The 16,423-nt window shown below is 34.5% G+C and overlaps 1 protein-coding gene across 1 annotated transcript in view; it reads left to right on the top strand.

The window, feature by feature from the left end:
- The window catches only part of Col11a1 (collagen type XI alpha 1 chain), a 227,622-nt gene that overhangs the window by 165,520 nt on the left and 45,679 nt on the right, over window positions 1–16,423 (top strand). The window contains exons 42-46 of the mRNA XM_008855066.3: window positions 5,848–5,955; window positions 7,571–7,678; window positions 8,466–8,519; window positions 15,268–15,321; window positions 15,803–15,910. Of these exons, the coding sequence (XP_008853288.1) occupies window positions 5,848–5,955; window positions 7,571–7,678; window positions 8,466–8,519; window positions 15,268–15,321; window positions 15,803–15,910 (432 nt within the window). The remainder of the gene's footprint in view (window positions 1–5,847; window positions 5,956–7,570; window positions 7,679–8,465; window positions 8,520–15,267; window positions 15,322–15,802; window positions 15,911–16,423) is intronic.

Below are 16,423 nucleotides of genomic sequence, written 5' to 3'. Positions count from 1 at the left end.
GGGAGATCAAATCATTACCTTATAATAATATCTGCTCTCCTTTGTTTACTGGAGCTTTGTTTGTATTAGTAAAGATACAGAAACAACCTCTGAAGGCCTTTTTTAGTATTTTATTTATTATTTTTATTTATGTGTGTGTTGTGTGTATTGCCTGCTTGTAGGTAAGTGCACCTGTGTTGTGCAATGCCCGCAGAGAACAGAGAGGCTGTTGGATCCCCTGGAACTTGAGTTAGGGACAGTTGTTAGCTGCCATGTGGGTGCTGGGATTCGAACCCAGGTCCTCTGCAAGAGTACTTGGTGCTCTTATCTGCTGAGCCATCTCTCTAGCTCCTCCGAGGACCTTTTAAAAACATGAATCTCTTGCTATCAAATCAGAGATTTCAAAAATGATATTTCTGTCATTTTTAACTCCTCTTTCTGTGTGTTCTTCCTAGTTAAACGTTTTTAGTATATGGCCATCACCACAAAGATAAAGGGTTACAATCATGCTTCAACTGAACCCCACTAACCCTAGCAATATGACCTTTGCAACACAATATAGCCTTCTGATTTCATATTTCTCTTATATCAGCATTCACTTTTATAATGATTTAAGGTTGGTCGTATCTCTTTTTAAAGATAGAGATTCCCATGTGTAGTTATTTAACATTGATTGTGTTAATAGTTTAACATAAGCATTTTTTTCAAATAACTTCAGGTATATCGTCATATTAAACATTTCAAGAACCTGGTGACAGGCTATTTCTGTTCCTCATTTATTGGTGAGAAAAATGAATCAGAGAATTTGTTCAAGTTCAGTTCCAGCTTTAGAAAGAGAAAGATCACACCTTCAATGGACATAATAATTTAGTGTGTACTTTGTGCTAGTAATTATCACGTGTTAAATTATTTCGAAGAAATAAGCAGAAGTTAATTTCTATCTTTACAGAGCTGGATGCTATGAATTTAACCTATATTTCAATTTGTACACCCATTTTATACATAATTGTTTACTTAGCAATTACAAACCACTCTTTGCTTTACTATTGTCAGCTACACAGAAATGCAAACGTTTTATCAGTATAGATATCCAAAGTTTATGAAAAAAGTCACTTTCTGGGTGAATTTCTGAAAAGCTGGGACATATTGCTTCCCCAGTGTCACAAGAGCATAAATTTATAAATGGGACTTTCTTTTTAAAATATTTTATTTATTATTTTTATATCATTGCCTACATGTACATAAGTGGTCCTTGTCATGCAATTCCAGTGGAGGTCAGAAGAGGGTGTTGCATTCCCTGAAACTGGAGTTACAGATAGTTAGCTGCCACGTGGGTTCTGGGAACCAAACCTAGGTCCTCTGCAAGAGCAGCCACTGCTCTTAACCAGTGAGTCATCTCTACAGCCCCAGGACTTTCTTTTACTATTGGGATAACACTTTAGCTTAAAGAGAGATAGTACTTGTCCAATGGTTCAATTAAAATGAAAGGATTCATAAGGCTTATTCTTTTCAAGCTGATCTGAGAATATTTAAGCTTTGCAACTTTGCTATATATCATTTACTTAATCAATAGATGCCACCAAAGATTTTCATTTTATGTTTATTTATGGATAAAATAAAATAACTGCCAGAGCATTGTTATTACAGATATCTAGGCTTACAGAGTGTCTGTAATAACCAGTAGAGAAGGAGTTGCATTGTCCTTTAGGGCACAAGTATAAATTCAAATGTCTCTGTGTGCTCTCATCACTTGTTTCTATGTTTATGAGATCTGACAAGATCCTGAGAAATATTTTAACTACAGCAAAGCAATATATTTCATTATTAATTTTAATGCAGCTCAAAAAGCAGGATGATAATCGAAAATTTAATCTCAGTCATGCTCCAAGGCAAAAATTAGAATAGTTCTGTTTTATAATAAAAACATATATATATACAGTATTTGTCATAGATTCAAACCAGAATGCTTAAGATACTTTAAAATAATTATTTGAAACATATGGATTAAATTTAAATATTAAATATAGTTCATTTTCAATAAATATATTTCTTTAAAATAAAAACCATGATTACTTTCATACAGCATGTCAATCATAATATATCAACCTAATATGACATATATTTCTTTGACTAACACATCTTTTATGGAAAATTCAGCCGATCATCTGAATACTTCTGTTGACTACACTTGAGCAATATAGGGCTTAAATATGTCCAACACAGTTACATAATTTATGAAAGACAATGCATATCACTAATGTAAAAACCTTCTATAATTTTTTATTATGGTTTATATTTGTCAGATACAGTATTTTTATTATTCAGAAATATCTTTGAAGAGACCATTGATTATTTATGGGTAAATTCTGTGCTTCATGATGCAGTACTTTACAGAGAAAAATAAAGCTAGAGAACAGAGTAGAGCTCACCCTTCTTTTCAGATAAGTACCGTGTCTTGGTAAGATGGTTGTGTGTTCTGTCTAAGAATGGTTGGAATTTTAATAGTGCCTGAAAAGACAGGTTTTTCAGTCAAGATATTCATGATGAAACAGAAATAAAACTAAGTATGTTTTGTCAGAGAAACAGAGAGGCAGGCAATGCCTAGGAGAGAAGTATATTCACAACAGAACTCAAAAACATTCTAAGTATGTGTATTTGAGTGTTTCTAGAAAGACAGGAACAAATATATTCTCAGGAGTATGCATTAGCCTTATTTATTTTTTAGTTCATCATCTACAAGGGAAAAATGTTTAGCATTTAAAATCATAGCTGTTCATTCTTTGAATAATTATCAAAACCGGAACCTTTTTATGTTACTAAAAATGGAGAATTACTATGTGGGTCAAGGAGACCCCTTTCAGTAATTCAGAGAGTGTTCAATCAATGCCGATCTATCACCTTCTTATCTAAATTTGGCACAAATTCATTAATGATATGGATGTAAAGAGAAAATAATTTTTGTGCCATTTACAAAGAATTCACAGGAAGTAAATAGAGAAAAACTTCCTAGGTTGATAGATAAAAATTATATCCTTTTTTGAGCTGGAGAGATGATCAACAGTTGAGAACACTAGCCGCTCTTGCAGAAGACCAGGGTTCGAATCCAAGCACCCATATGGTGGCTAACAACTGTCTGTAACTCCAGTTCCAGAGGGTCTGACCACCTCTTCTGACCTCCACTGGCATTGCACAACAGGAGTACACTTACATACATACAGGCAGTCCACTCATACGCATAAAATAAAAATAAGTAAAATATTTTTAAAATTGTATCCTTTTGTATAACCAATTACAATAAAATATCTCAGCCTTTACATGGGATAGTTATTATATATTTGATGGTAAGAATGTATTTAACCTTCTGAGGTTTGCAAGTAAGATATTAAATAAAAGCCCAAAAGAATAAAATTGTATGCATGTTTATCCACTTTCCTTACAGCGAAACCCTTTCCTCGGTGGTGTTGTGATTAGAATAAACAGTCTAACCTCCTGTGTTACGTGCTGTTTTGTCAAAGATTTTCTTTTACCTGGAAAAGCATGTTTTTATCACTGAACTCTTTCTGTCATTTTATCAATTCAAGAGATAGCTTCACTTTCTGCTAATGTTAGGAAAAGTGTTCTTTCTTTCCTTTTTTCTTTATCACTTCTTTTCCATTTCCCTACCTCTAGTAATTAAAGTCAAACTTCTGTGATTTTTTTATTTCAGATTTAGTGCTGCAATTCTTGAATTGCATGGGACACTCCGTTATTATTTTTCTCTTTTACACTGGCCTATGGAGTCATTCACTAGAAGCTGGCTTCACTGTTAATCGATATATTAAATGTCCTTGGCTTACCTTCACAAAAAGATTTTAGCATTATTAACTTAAAATAATGTATATATTACTAGGGATAAATGTTTATTCTATAGAAAATGTGAACTATAATTTCCCTTGTAAATGTCCCTTCATATTTAGTATTGGATACTTGATTGGTAAATACGAAAGTTTCAAAAGTTCTTCATTAATTTTTATACATGACAATTATTTTCTGTGATTATACATGTAAATGTAACACAGAAAATACCACTCCTTGCTTAAAGCAAGTTCAAGTTTCACAGTTTCCTTGACTGCATTTTTGAAGAAGTTCTTTAAATTATTTCTTTCTCTTAAGTTTAAGATACCCCATGGTTAAGCTGGGCGTGGTGGTGCACAACTTTAATCTCCACATTTGGGAGGCAGAGCTAGGCTGATCTCTGTGAGATCAAGCCCAGTCTGGTTTCCATAGCGAGTTCCAGGCCAGTTGTGGCTACAGGGAGACCCTGTCTCAAACAGACCAAACCAAACCAAACCAAATAAAAAACAAACAAACAAAACCCCACAGTTATAAAAATTCACCAATGGTTCATTTAGCCATAAGATAATAAAGAAAAAAAAAATCACATTTTCTTACTTGTCCCTTAGAAGCTAAAATTTTGAATCTCATCTATTTATTTTCCAACTTTAAATGCATAAATAAGAAATATTTCCTGTAACAAGAGAATTTGGGAAGAAAAATAATATTAGGAAATTAAGTAGAAAATTTGTCTATCATCTGTAATCAATGAGTACCTTAGTAAAACCAAGTGGGTGGTAAATTCAAAGAATTCCCCAGTGAACTGTCATTGTATTGATGTCTTCAGAGTTAAGCAGTGGGAGGTTTGCAGACACAGTGCAGGAAGTTTGCAGACACAGTGCTGAGCTGGTTCCAAGATTAGGTGAGATTGTGAAGACAATCAATCTGAGACAAATTATTTTCATCTTAAAACATGGGATTTCTGCCAGATGGGGTGTCATACACCTTTAATCCCAGCACTTGGGAGACAGAGGAAGACAGATCTCTGTGAGATTGAGGGCAGCCTCAATCTGAGTTTCAGAGCAGCTGGAGCTACAGGGAAACCCTGTCCCAAAATCAAACAGCTATAACAGCAAATGGAATTTCTTGAACCTTCCCCCCAAAGCAAACACATCAATTAGTAAACTGCAAGGCACTGTGTGAACACAAATTGTTGATAGTGTTATCATCATTCTCATATCACATGCAATTAGTTTACTAGCTAATGATGATATTATTAGAACACTCTAAGTAATCCATATATGTTTAATAATCTGATTTCCAATATATGAAAATTGTAATGTTAACAAATCAGTACTAAAATGATTTTATATATTTTGCAAAGAACTTCACATCTATACCTTTTATGAAATAATATAATAACTTACAATGTAGCAATCCAGCCAGGATGTACACCAAAGGTAAGAGAGACACAACATATATGTATGTGCATGTGTATATATTATATATACATATATACATATATGTACATATACCTACACATACACACATATATGCACATACATGCATACATACATACACTTTTGGGTTCATGTTTTTGGATTTAGAAATTTTTATTTAACAAGTTTGAAGTGAAGCCTAGAAACCACTTCAAAAACTGAAAGTGTACGCAATGTCTTCTACCAAATCCTTTACAATACAAGATGAAAATTATGAGATGTTAGATATCGTATACATATTTTATAGGTCATTGTGTAGACTTTAAAATACAAGCTTTAAAAACATTACATATCATCTCTAAAATGTTAAATACATATGACGTTGAGGTATCATTCATTTCATCAATGTTTCTTAGTTTCAACATCTGTACTTAATATTGTGGCTAGGATGTAAGCTGTCAAGTGGTAAGGATAGATAATCCTTGAGATTTTAAAATCTTCTGAAAGTTGCTTTTACATTATACCAGACCAGATTTCCATTGTTAAATATGCAATCCTTAAACTAGTTTAATTTTCTCCACTATTAATAACAAAATTCTCCTTTGCCATGTATTAGGGCTCACCGGGAGAGCGTGGTTCAGCAGGCACAGCAGGCCCAATTGGTTTGCCTGGGCGTCCGGGACCCCAGGGCCCTCCTGGTCCAGCTGGAGAGAAAGGTGCTCCTGTAAGTAATGTCTAGAGAAAATATATTCCTCTTCCAACCTACACACATTATTACTTTTTATTCAAGGATATTATTTCTTCATACCTCACTGAGTTCTCCCTGTGTATGTGCCTGGCATGTGACAAGAGCTTCTTCTCCACCTACAATAGAGAAACTCTCAAATTCAATTAAAGGAGATGACATTTTTTTCACAGGTTATGAAGCCCTAATATCTGTGGAGTGGGATATTATTAATGTAAAAGCCTTCTCATTTTGCTCCTTTTAAAAAATAAAATTGGGAGTTTTGATTAAAACTATACCTTCCAGCTTTATATTGGAAAAATGTGAACTTTTTACACTTCTCGTAACACACTTCCACCTCAGTTGTTTCCAGAGCTAATCCATTAATCCCATAGCAGACCTGAGCACCTCCTCTCATTTAATGCTGGTCTCCAGTAGTTCGATGAGAAACACCTGATTATTTTATGCCATATCAATTAGATTTTAAACTTTTATCTATCAATTACTATGGACATTTTTCTGTTTATTAGATTTGTTTCTTTGTCAAGATTTCTCTTCTTTTGCTCTGTCTCTGGCTTTGATTCAATCATTATATTTTTTGAAAGGTCTCTCATCATCCAAGACTGAAACATAGATTCATTCAGAATAGATAAAAATGCAATTATGCACATAAAATATGAAAGTAGTTTTTCTTTTAAGGCATGAGATGCACGATTCAGTCTGAGTTTGTAATTGAAAATGCTGCTCTCCTTTTACCGCCCCCTTCAGCTCTAGCAACAGGCTGGAACTCACTGTCTACACACTTTGTCTCATCAACTCACTTCTGTTGTTCAGATATCTCTGCCTTTTTGGGTCTGTGACAGAATAGCACACTTGGTTATATATGGTGAACAGAAGATATGAATACATGCGTTTGGAAGCTGAGAGATCCAAGATCAAGGGGCTTCATCTCATGAATCCCTTGTCCTATACCATCCCTCAGCAATGAGAACCTGAGGGAGAGAGGGTGCAATGCCCCTCGATAACTGCTCACTTCTGTAGGAATGAACACTAATAATGCTATTAATTCCTCCACTGGGCCTTCATGACCTGATCACCTTTCATTAAGCTCCGGCTTCTAACATCATTGTGTTAAAGGGCTCCTTTCCAACATGCTCTTGCAGAAAACACATTCAAATCATGCCTGTCATGCTATTTTTTTTTTTTAATTCCTTTTTGGAAACAGCTAGAAAGTTAGAATGAGACCATGACACTTGTGAGTGTAACTTTTGCTTTGTAGCAAAGGCATTTTGCATATTGCCCTGAGAACTTTTCCAGAGTACAATATTTTTAAAAATATTTTATTATTTTTATTTTATGTGTATGAGTGTATTGCCTGCATGTAAGTGAGTTTACCCATTTCGTGCTGTGTCACGAAGGTCAGAAGAGGGCTTCGGATTCCCCTGGAACTGGAGTTAAGGACGGTTCATAGCCTCCATGCCAGTTCTGGGAATCGAACCCGGTCCTCTGCAAGAGCAGTCAGTGCTCTTAATCGCTGAGCCATCTCTCCAGATAGAAAATGGACCTTTTATAGGTTCCTTATAGCAAATTAATGATATATTGTATTTTCATGCAGGGAGAAAAAGGTCCCCAAGGCCCTGCAGGACGAGATGGCGTGCAAGGCCCCGTGGGTCTGCCAGGGCCTGCGGGTCCTGCTGGCTCCCCTGGAGAAGACGGAGACAAGGTGGGTGACTCGTTGGTTATGTTAGTGTATCCTAGAGAAACACTTAAATCCTTAATCAGGATTCTATATTTAACTGAAGGTCAAATCCTGAGTAGCAGGTTAGCATTTTTCAGGTTTCTATAGCTTGTTTTTGCTCAGAAATATTATTTTAGAAATTGGTGATTAACATGCCTTCCATAAAACAGCATATAAAATATAAACAGAACATGGAATAAAAGAACTGTGTTCATCAGAAAAAAATTAATTTAAAAATGTTTCTGAAAGTAGTATAAAGTGGAAATAATTCTTTATACATGTTCAGTTTTTAAAATGTGCCATAAGATTTAAGGGTGAGTTGTGTACTCTTATAACTCAATGAGTTGATGCGTACCTTTTACTAACATTTTGATTTAGCTTTAATAGTTTAATTTAGTTTCCAATTAGTATTCTCATAATCGTATTAGAAAACTAGACAAAGGAATAACTATTTTGTTTAATATGTGCTTATGTCTATAGATCAGTTTATAGATCAATTTACAGTGGTGATATCCTAGAGAAAATCAGTTTTTAAGTTATATTTCCAGCCACAGTACCCCTCAAAGCTATGCTGATAATGTCCTTGTAGATATTGGTCAATTCTAGAAAGGTAAAAGCAGAGAGCTCCCAGGTCTCCTTATTGAAACAGTGATGTCACATTCTAGCCTGTAATTATTTTAAACAAAATATTAAAATTTGAGGATAAAGAGACAGTGAGATTACAGGTTTGATGTACTGGAAATAAACTTTAACTTAAATCTTTCAAATACAGGGTGAAATTGGTGAACCAGGCCAAAAAGGCAGCAAAGGAGACAAAGGAGAAAACGTGAGTTCCCGGTGACTTGCTGTGGAGCATCATTCTCTTAATACCATAGACATGAATATTTTCCATAGCAACAGTTAACTCTCCAACTCCTTAGTATTGGGATTACATTACCACAATTTGTGTTTACACGATTCTATCATACTCTATCATGATGCATCTTTTACTTTATGTCATTAAGTATGTTTGTAAGATTTAAAAAAATATCTCCACTATAGCAGGTGAAAGTGTAATTCAATCGCCTTCTTTTCCAAAGTGTGCTTGGGCAACAGAGACACCACTACTGGTGTGCTATGCCTGGATGCAGATTGATACATATAGTCCCATGTGTTATACATTTATTTTGAAAAGCTTTTCTTGACAAATCATAAAACTATTAAAATAGTTTCTCTTTTTCACAGAAATGGCACACTTGCCTTGCTTCTTGGACTTTTATCTTAATACTTCACATTAAAGTGTGCTTGGGCAACAGAGACACCACTACTGGTGTGCTATGCCTGGATGCAGATTGATACATATAGTCCCATGTGTTATACATTTATTTTGAAAAGCTTTTCTTGACAAATCATAAAACTATTAAAATAGTTTCTCTTTTTCACAGAAATGGCACACTTGCCTTGCTTCTTGGACTTTTATCTTAATACTTCACATTAAATTATGTGTTTATGTTTTTCTTCCATATATGAAGTACCTTTGGTGATGAAATCCCACGTACTTACCATCAGTATCTCATTCCTATTTTATATTCTGAAGAGCATCTGGTCTTATACAGTTTGACTTCATTTCCTCCTCTTTTTTATACAATTTTAGAAATATATAGGATGCATAATATTTTCTGTTCTACTTGTGTGCTATGAACTACTTCTCATTTTCATACTTTTAGAATGGAAATCATTATATATTTTAATACGTAAGTTTTAAGAGGCTTTATTAGAGTTGATTAAGTCCCATGATGAACAATTACCAACATCCTATGAATTGATCGTTTTGAACTACAGGAAAAATCCAGACTTCAAATATAAGAGCTTTCAGATAATATGACCATAGTAAGAATATTATATTGAAATTAGGTAACAATAATCGCATTATTATTTTGAAAGGATACACATAGTCTTTTTTTCTTCTTTATTGTGAGCCTGATTTAATGATTTCAATATAACATTGTTGCTATGACTATATGACGTCACAATAACATTGTGACTTTGATCACTTCAGTTATTGTTCATATGTCAGCACGGTACAAAAAAAGTTTTAAATCAATTCAAAACTCAAAACCTTAAGAAGTAGCCATAAAATACATGCAATAACATACCATCTTAATTCTAGAAAACAGTATAAGAAAATTATGAAAAAAAAACATGTAAAAGTAGGCTCAAACTTTTAAAAGAAATTGTTATTTGACTTTTAATATATTTCATTGTTTTGGGACTGGAGAGATGGCTCAGCAGTTAAGAACACTGTTCTTGCAGAAGACCCAGGTTCGAATCTCAGCACCCACATGGCAGCTAACAACTGTCCATAACTCCAGTTCCAGGAGATCCGACAGCCTCTTCTGTCTTCCACGGACATTGCATGACATGGTGCACTTACCTATATGCAGGCAATACAGTCATACATATAAAATAAAAATAATAAAAATTTTTTTAAATATTTGTTTTTCTTTTTATATATGTGTTTTGCCTGCATGAATGTAAGTAAATTCATATTGTACAATGCCTACAGAAGCTAGAAGAAAGCATCAGATCCCCTGAAGCTGGAGTTCAAGATGGTTTTTAGCTGTTGTAGGTGCTGGGAACTGAACCTGGGTCCTCTGCAAGAGCAGCCAGTGCTCTAAAACACAGATCTGGCTCTCTAGCCTCGGTTACTCTGAGTTTTGCTAAATGTTAGCATTGTTCTCAGAGTTTGTCTCCTCCTCCAGTTCTTTGCAACAATTAAATACTTCACTTGTTGCTTATTTAAGCAGAACAACTAATTTATCTTCATCTTAATGAAAATGAACATAGTTGTTTGCTTTCTGGTTTGTTACAAAAGTAGATTTATTCTTTTTAAAATTATATATATACCCCACAGCAAGGTGGACAAGTTGGAGAATTATCTTTAGTCTGACATGTTTCATTGAAAGATTAATACAAAAACAAACATGGGAAGCTTGGGATTTGGGTAAAATAAGATCAACTTTTGCATCCTTAAAAAAACTTGCCAAAAATCACAATATTTAAACCATGAAATGTTCTTTATTTTTAAAATTAGAGTGAAATATTGGCAAGTGATTGACAATGCTGAGTCTTTGGATATGTTTTGCTAAATTAGGGCAAGGAAATTGTGCTGAAACCCAATTCCATAAATTAACAGATTTTTTTCAATAGTTGTTGGACATGGATTTGCAATTCTATTTAGCTAATTACATACCATATTTGATTTAAATTTCTTAATAATAAGTAAACATGTTTTCTTTAATTAGCATACATTATACATTTGGCATAACCCATGTTCAGAAAAGGTTTTATTCTTTCTAACAAGCTACAATTTAAAATCTCCAGGTAGCTGTCATTTAGCTCCTAGGTCCCAAACATTTTTCTTCCATGATCCTGGTATGTCCTAACCCTTTTTTGGAAGCCCACAGCAGATTTTGTCTATGTGCTTGTTAAATTGTGAATTAAAATGGAACTATTTTTAATATCCATGTATTAATTCATCTAAAGTAAGAATAGCCAGCACAAATAACTTTTTACCTTAAATAAAAATAAAAGGATGTGGGGAGATTGCTCAGTGAATAGTTCCTGCATAAGCATGAGCTCCGATCTCCAGAACACACATAAAAGCCTGGAGTGATTGTAAGCCAGGTTAGCTCCAGGTTTGGTGAGAAACCTCTTCCCAAGAAAGTGAGTGAAAGAATGCTAGAGCAGACCATATAAACATCATAAGCACCTTTCTCTGGCCTCCACCTGAGCATATGAATATACCACACCACACACAGCATGGCACACCACACCACACACACACACACACACACACACACACACACGCACACAGACAGAGAGACAGAGACAGGGACAGAGAGACAGAGATAGGAGAAACTAAATCAGTAAATTAAGGGAAAAATCTAAATAGATAGAAGATAGATAGATAGGTAGATGGATAGATAGATGATAGATAGATAGACAGATAGATAGATAGATAGATATAGATTATAGACAGACCAATAGATGATAGATAGATGATATAGATTATAGACAGACCAATACATAGATGATAGATAGATGATAGATGATTGATAGATAGATAGATGGACAGATAGAGAGATAGATAGATAGATGGATGATAGATAGATGATACTTAACACAAATCCATAAATTCAGTAAATTAAGGGAGTACAGACTCATACACACAAAGAAACTCAATAAATTAAGGGAACACATTCACATCACAGAAGTTAGAACTGTTTCATATTTGTTGAAATTAGCTGAATAGAAGCTGTATTATCAAAACAAACTTTTATTTCATTTCGTAATGATATATTTTCACTGAGATCCAGGATTATAAAGATACATGCATATGTAATTGGAAAAGAGTAACTTTTGGGAAATTTTGACAGATCACTTTGATCTGTCTTTAATTCTATGTCAGAATTTGATAAATGGCCATAAAGTATATGGCCTTTGTGTAGTTACATTGTATTTCTGAACTCTCCTTTGGATTTTGATGCTTTTTCATGCACTTAATTTTATAATATCTTGTATAGATCATTTGGAATTTATTTATTCAGTAGTAAAGTAAGGCCATAAAATTATTGACATAGTGCTTTATGCAGTCTAAACATCCTTAGGAAGCTTGCCCACATTGGGAAGCTGTGAAGCCTTCAGTGATAGGTACAGTTGAATAAAAAACTAACTTTTCTTGATTAAAATCTAATCAATAATTATACACTGTCCCTTGTTTCTTTTAAGTTGTAGGGTACCATCACCTTCTATAACATATATACCAAGTTATCAAAATTTTACCCTCAGTCTCCCATACAAGTAAAAATAGTATTCCATGAGGGACTTATTAGTTAAGTTAAAACTCAGACTACAGTTTTTTTTTTTGAGAAAAACATTGTATTTTAGGATGAAACAGAAGCACCTTATGTATATTTTTTGTTTTGTCATATGAATACCAAAAGACATATATGGAAAGTCACTATTTATAAGATCAAAATATTCAATACTTCATCAAATGCATTAGCAGTTATTTTTGAATTGACTGAGTAGAAATAACGAAAAATGCTATTTCCATTAAAACTTGTAGATATTGACATGAGAGTTGCTCATCTGCTGACAGTTTTATTCACACTCATTTTGCATCATTAACACAGATATCTGTTTGGCATAAAAGATCAGCACTATCCTGCTTCTTATGAGAGCATATTTTTATTAAGTAAATTTGATTTTGATAACTTCATGTATGTATGAATATATCCTGATTACGTTGAGCCCCACCCATTCTTATTGCCTTCACACCCCTGTCAACATCCTTTGCTCCCTGAAAGACACTGTCCTATTCATATCTTTTATTTATTTACTTTGTGATCCACTGAGTTTGATCAGGGTCATCCTTGGGACCACGCATATAGAACCTGGTGGGCTCCCCAGTGGATACACATCTTAGGATATGGACTCCTCATACCCCAGGATCCATCAGTAACCAACAATTCAGCGGGGAGGTGTAGGCTCCCGTGATCATCTCCATATCCCTAACTGGCTGTTGAAAAAGCCAATGTTTTACAGGCCCAGAGTAGGCAAGTACAGCTGCTGTGTTCATAATCACAATGATTCTATGCATGCCTCCTTTTCTCTCTATATCCTGGTTCTTACATTCTTTCTCCCCTTCCCTTATATTCCTTGAACCTTAGATGGAGCAGTTTATATGTCTTATTAAGGACTGTGCAATCAAACAGCCCTTTTTTTCTCAGTACCTTGAACAGCCAAGAGTTGCTTCTGTGTCAAATTAACTAAACAACAGTATATTACCCATCCCATGGCCTGTGACTTTCTCAGCCATGTGTCTTTGATTGGGTTTACAGTACCAGGCTTGAATTCCCTCTTGCGAAGTAGGTCTGAAATATAAGGGAATGACTGGGTACTCCCATAACAGTCATGCTGCTATGTCACCACTGGACATATCGTGCCTGTTGGTTTCTTTAGTAATTCATAATGTTCACAGTTTGGTTAGACTTCTGATGCCTCTTCTCCCACAGAAGCCTGCATAGCACCTTCCAGCATCATGAAAGCTAGTCAACAAGAACGTAGCTTCCAGCCTAATGCCAGGGGTGAGATACCTCCATATAAGTTATTACTTAGGGAGGCCCCAAAGGACCCCTAAACAGTAAGGCTCTTGACACCCACCTTGATTTCCCACCAGAACTAAATGATAAGATCATATTGTTGAAGATACCACTTGCCTTGGAACTGAGTTAAGAACAAGTTTGAATGGCCAGACACCTTAAAGCTTCTCAAGTACCTTCATGGTCGATAGATATTTTCAAATCTTTTAAATATTCTTCACCCCCAAAATATAGCTATGATAAAGAACAATTAATTAAATGACATATTTTATTTCTTTAGTAACCAATTCCTCTTTAAAAAATATTTTATTGAGCTTTTGTGCATTTCATATAATAAATCTTTAAAAATATTTTATTATATTTATTTTATGTGCATGCACATATTGCTGCATGTATGCAAGTGTGCCCATGATGTGCAATGCCCATGGAGGTCAGAAGAGAATGTCAGATACCCTGGGACTGGAGTTGAGGTTGTTAGCTGCTCTGTGGATTATAGGAACTAGGAGAACCCAGGTCTGCTACAAGAGCAGCCAGTGCTCTTAACTGCAGAGCCATCTCTCCAGCCCCCAGATAACAAATCATAATCAAATTTAGACACCCCTTTCCCATCTGTGCCCTCCCATAGTCCCCCACCCTCACTTTAATTCATGCATTCTGTTATATATGTTAAATCTATCTGGTCAAACATTTGTACCCAGATGTTCCTTGGTGCAAATTCACCCATGGGAGTCTAGTCAGCCTATCTGCGGTCACTCCCTTAAAGAAGATCTGCTCTCCCTCATCCAACGATATTCAGTTGACAATAGTTCCTCAGCTTGAACAGTTATCAAGTCAAGAAAAGAGCATTTTTCTATGCATATATGACTTCTAAAGTTCGTTGAAACCTATTTTTTGAAATAAATAGTAATATGCACCTCAATTTGTAACACCAAGTTTATATGTGTGGACAAACAGGTTTTCTTGACTATAATATATCAACACATGCTATCTGTACAACATCCTCAGAATCATGTTGCTAATTTATATGATCATATATAAACACAATTTTTAATTTTTTTCACGAGCTCTTTCTGATATATCTCTCTCACCTGAGAAATATAGATTTTTGAAATTTTTCGATCGTGAGTCTTGAAATTTATTTAAGTCAACATACAGCCTGTTCTTAAATATCTACAACATTGCCAATGAGAGTGTCTTCAATAAATATCTATTTTAAGTTGATTATATTTATGAAAATATGAGTCTTCAGAGAATAAAATAAATGAGTTTCTGTACAAGCTACCAAGACATCTGAATAAAATTTCTTGTTTTCCAAAGGAACGAAGAGATGTTTCTTAGGTCTTGGTTAGCCAAATATTTTTTTCCCTTTATTTACCTGGTGCTTTTCCAACTTTGATTTTAAGATTTCTGATTTGTATGTTACTGCAGGGCCCTCCTGGTCCGCCAGGTCTTCAAGGACCTGTTGGCGCCCCTGGAATTGCTGTGAGTATTCATTCCACTTTGTTAGCTCCCATATTAAACTAATGAATGTGTCAGTCACACATTCAGTCAGTTTTATATGATAATAAATTTGTTTGCATGAGAAACATAGAGTCACATTTCAGTGATCTAATATAATTGGCCAGGCTGATCCTTATACCGAAAACAGAAAATGCTGTGTTTTCCATTTAAAAAAAGAATCAGCAGAACATTATTTAATATACAGTAAATTCAAACACTGTTTAGTGCACTTGATCATTTTTACTTCATTTGAAATAATAATCAAATGAAAATAATCTATACTTCACAAAGAATGCTTGCAAAACAAGCAATAGTATTTGGAGAAGATGATGGGAATTTAGTTGACTTTTTGCTTGTTACTATTTTTAGATCTGCTTTGAACAGATTAGCATTGATTGGGTTTTTATAATAAAGTATCATAATGTTTTACCCGATGTGTGATCATTACTTTGCTGTTCCCTAGGGAGGGGATGGTGAGCCAGGCCCCAGAGGACAACAAGGGATGTTTGGACAAAAAGGTGATGAGGGTGCTCGTGGTTTCCCAGGACCCCCTGGTCCTATAGGTCTTCAGGTGAGAAGCCTCTGCAGTGTTTACTCCTAATTTTCAATAACTTCTCATTCCAGCTTTCCTAGGAGGTGAAACAAATGATAAGTGTATAGTATTAATCTTAATGCTATATTTGGGTCCACTTAATTATGTATGTATATATATATATGAACTTCTTTTCCATTGAGAATTAATGAAATATTAATTTCATTAAGAATTTCTGACCATGTAGCTGCCTAATTTGTTTCAGACACCTTAGGTATTACACCTCCTAAAAAGGGAACTAAAATCTTATATATCTTGGAGTTAAAAGAAGCTCTTTGAAAGAGCTCTCTGGAGGAACTAGTACTTCAGATCACTAATAAAATTTAAAATTTGCATTTGCATCAGCAAACTGCCAGCAGCAAGTGTTAAATAGTAATACACAAAATAAGTAATCGAGTAAATCACTTGAAATTATGAATACATATTTTATGAAGTAGGAAGTACACTGAATTTTAAAACACCATAAGAGATACAATTTTTATTCCAATGTAA

Source organism: Nannospalax galili, unplaced genomic scaffold (genome assembly GCF_000622305.1).
Source record: "Nannospalax galili isolate Female #2095 unplaced genomic scaffold, S.galili_v1.0 scaffold767, whole genome shotgun sequence".
Lineage (NCBI taxonomy): Eukaryota > Metazoa > Chordata > Mammalia > Rodentia > Spalacidae > Nannospalax > Nannospalax galili.
Note: the sequence above shows the minus strand (reverse complement) of the source record. Positions and strands in the feature narration are given on the sequence as shown.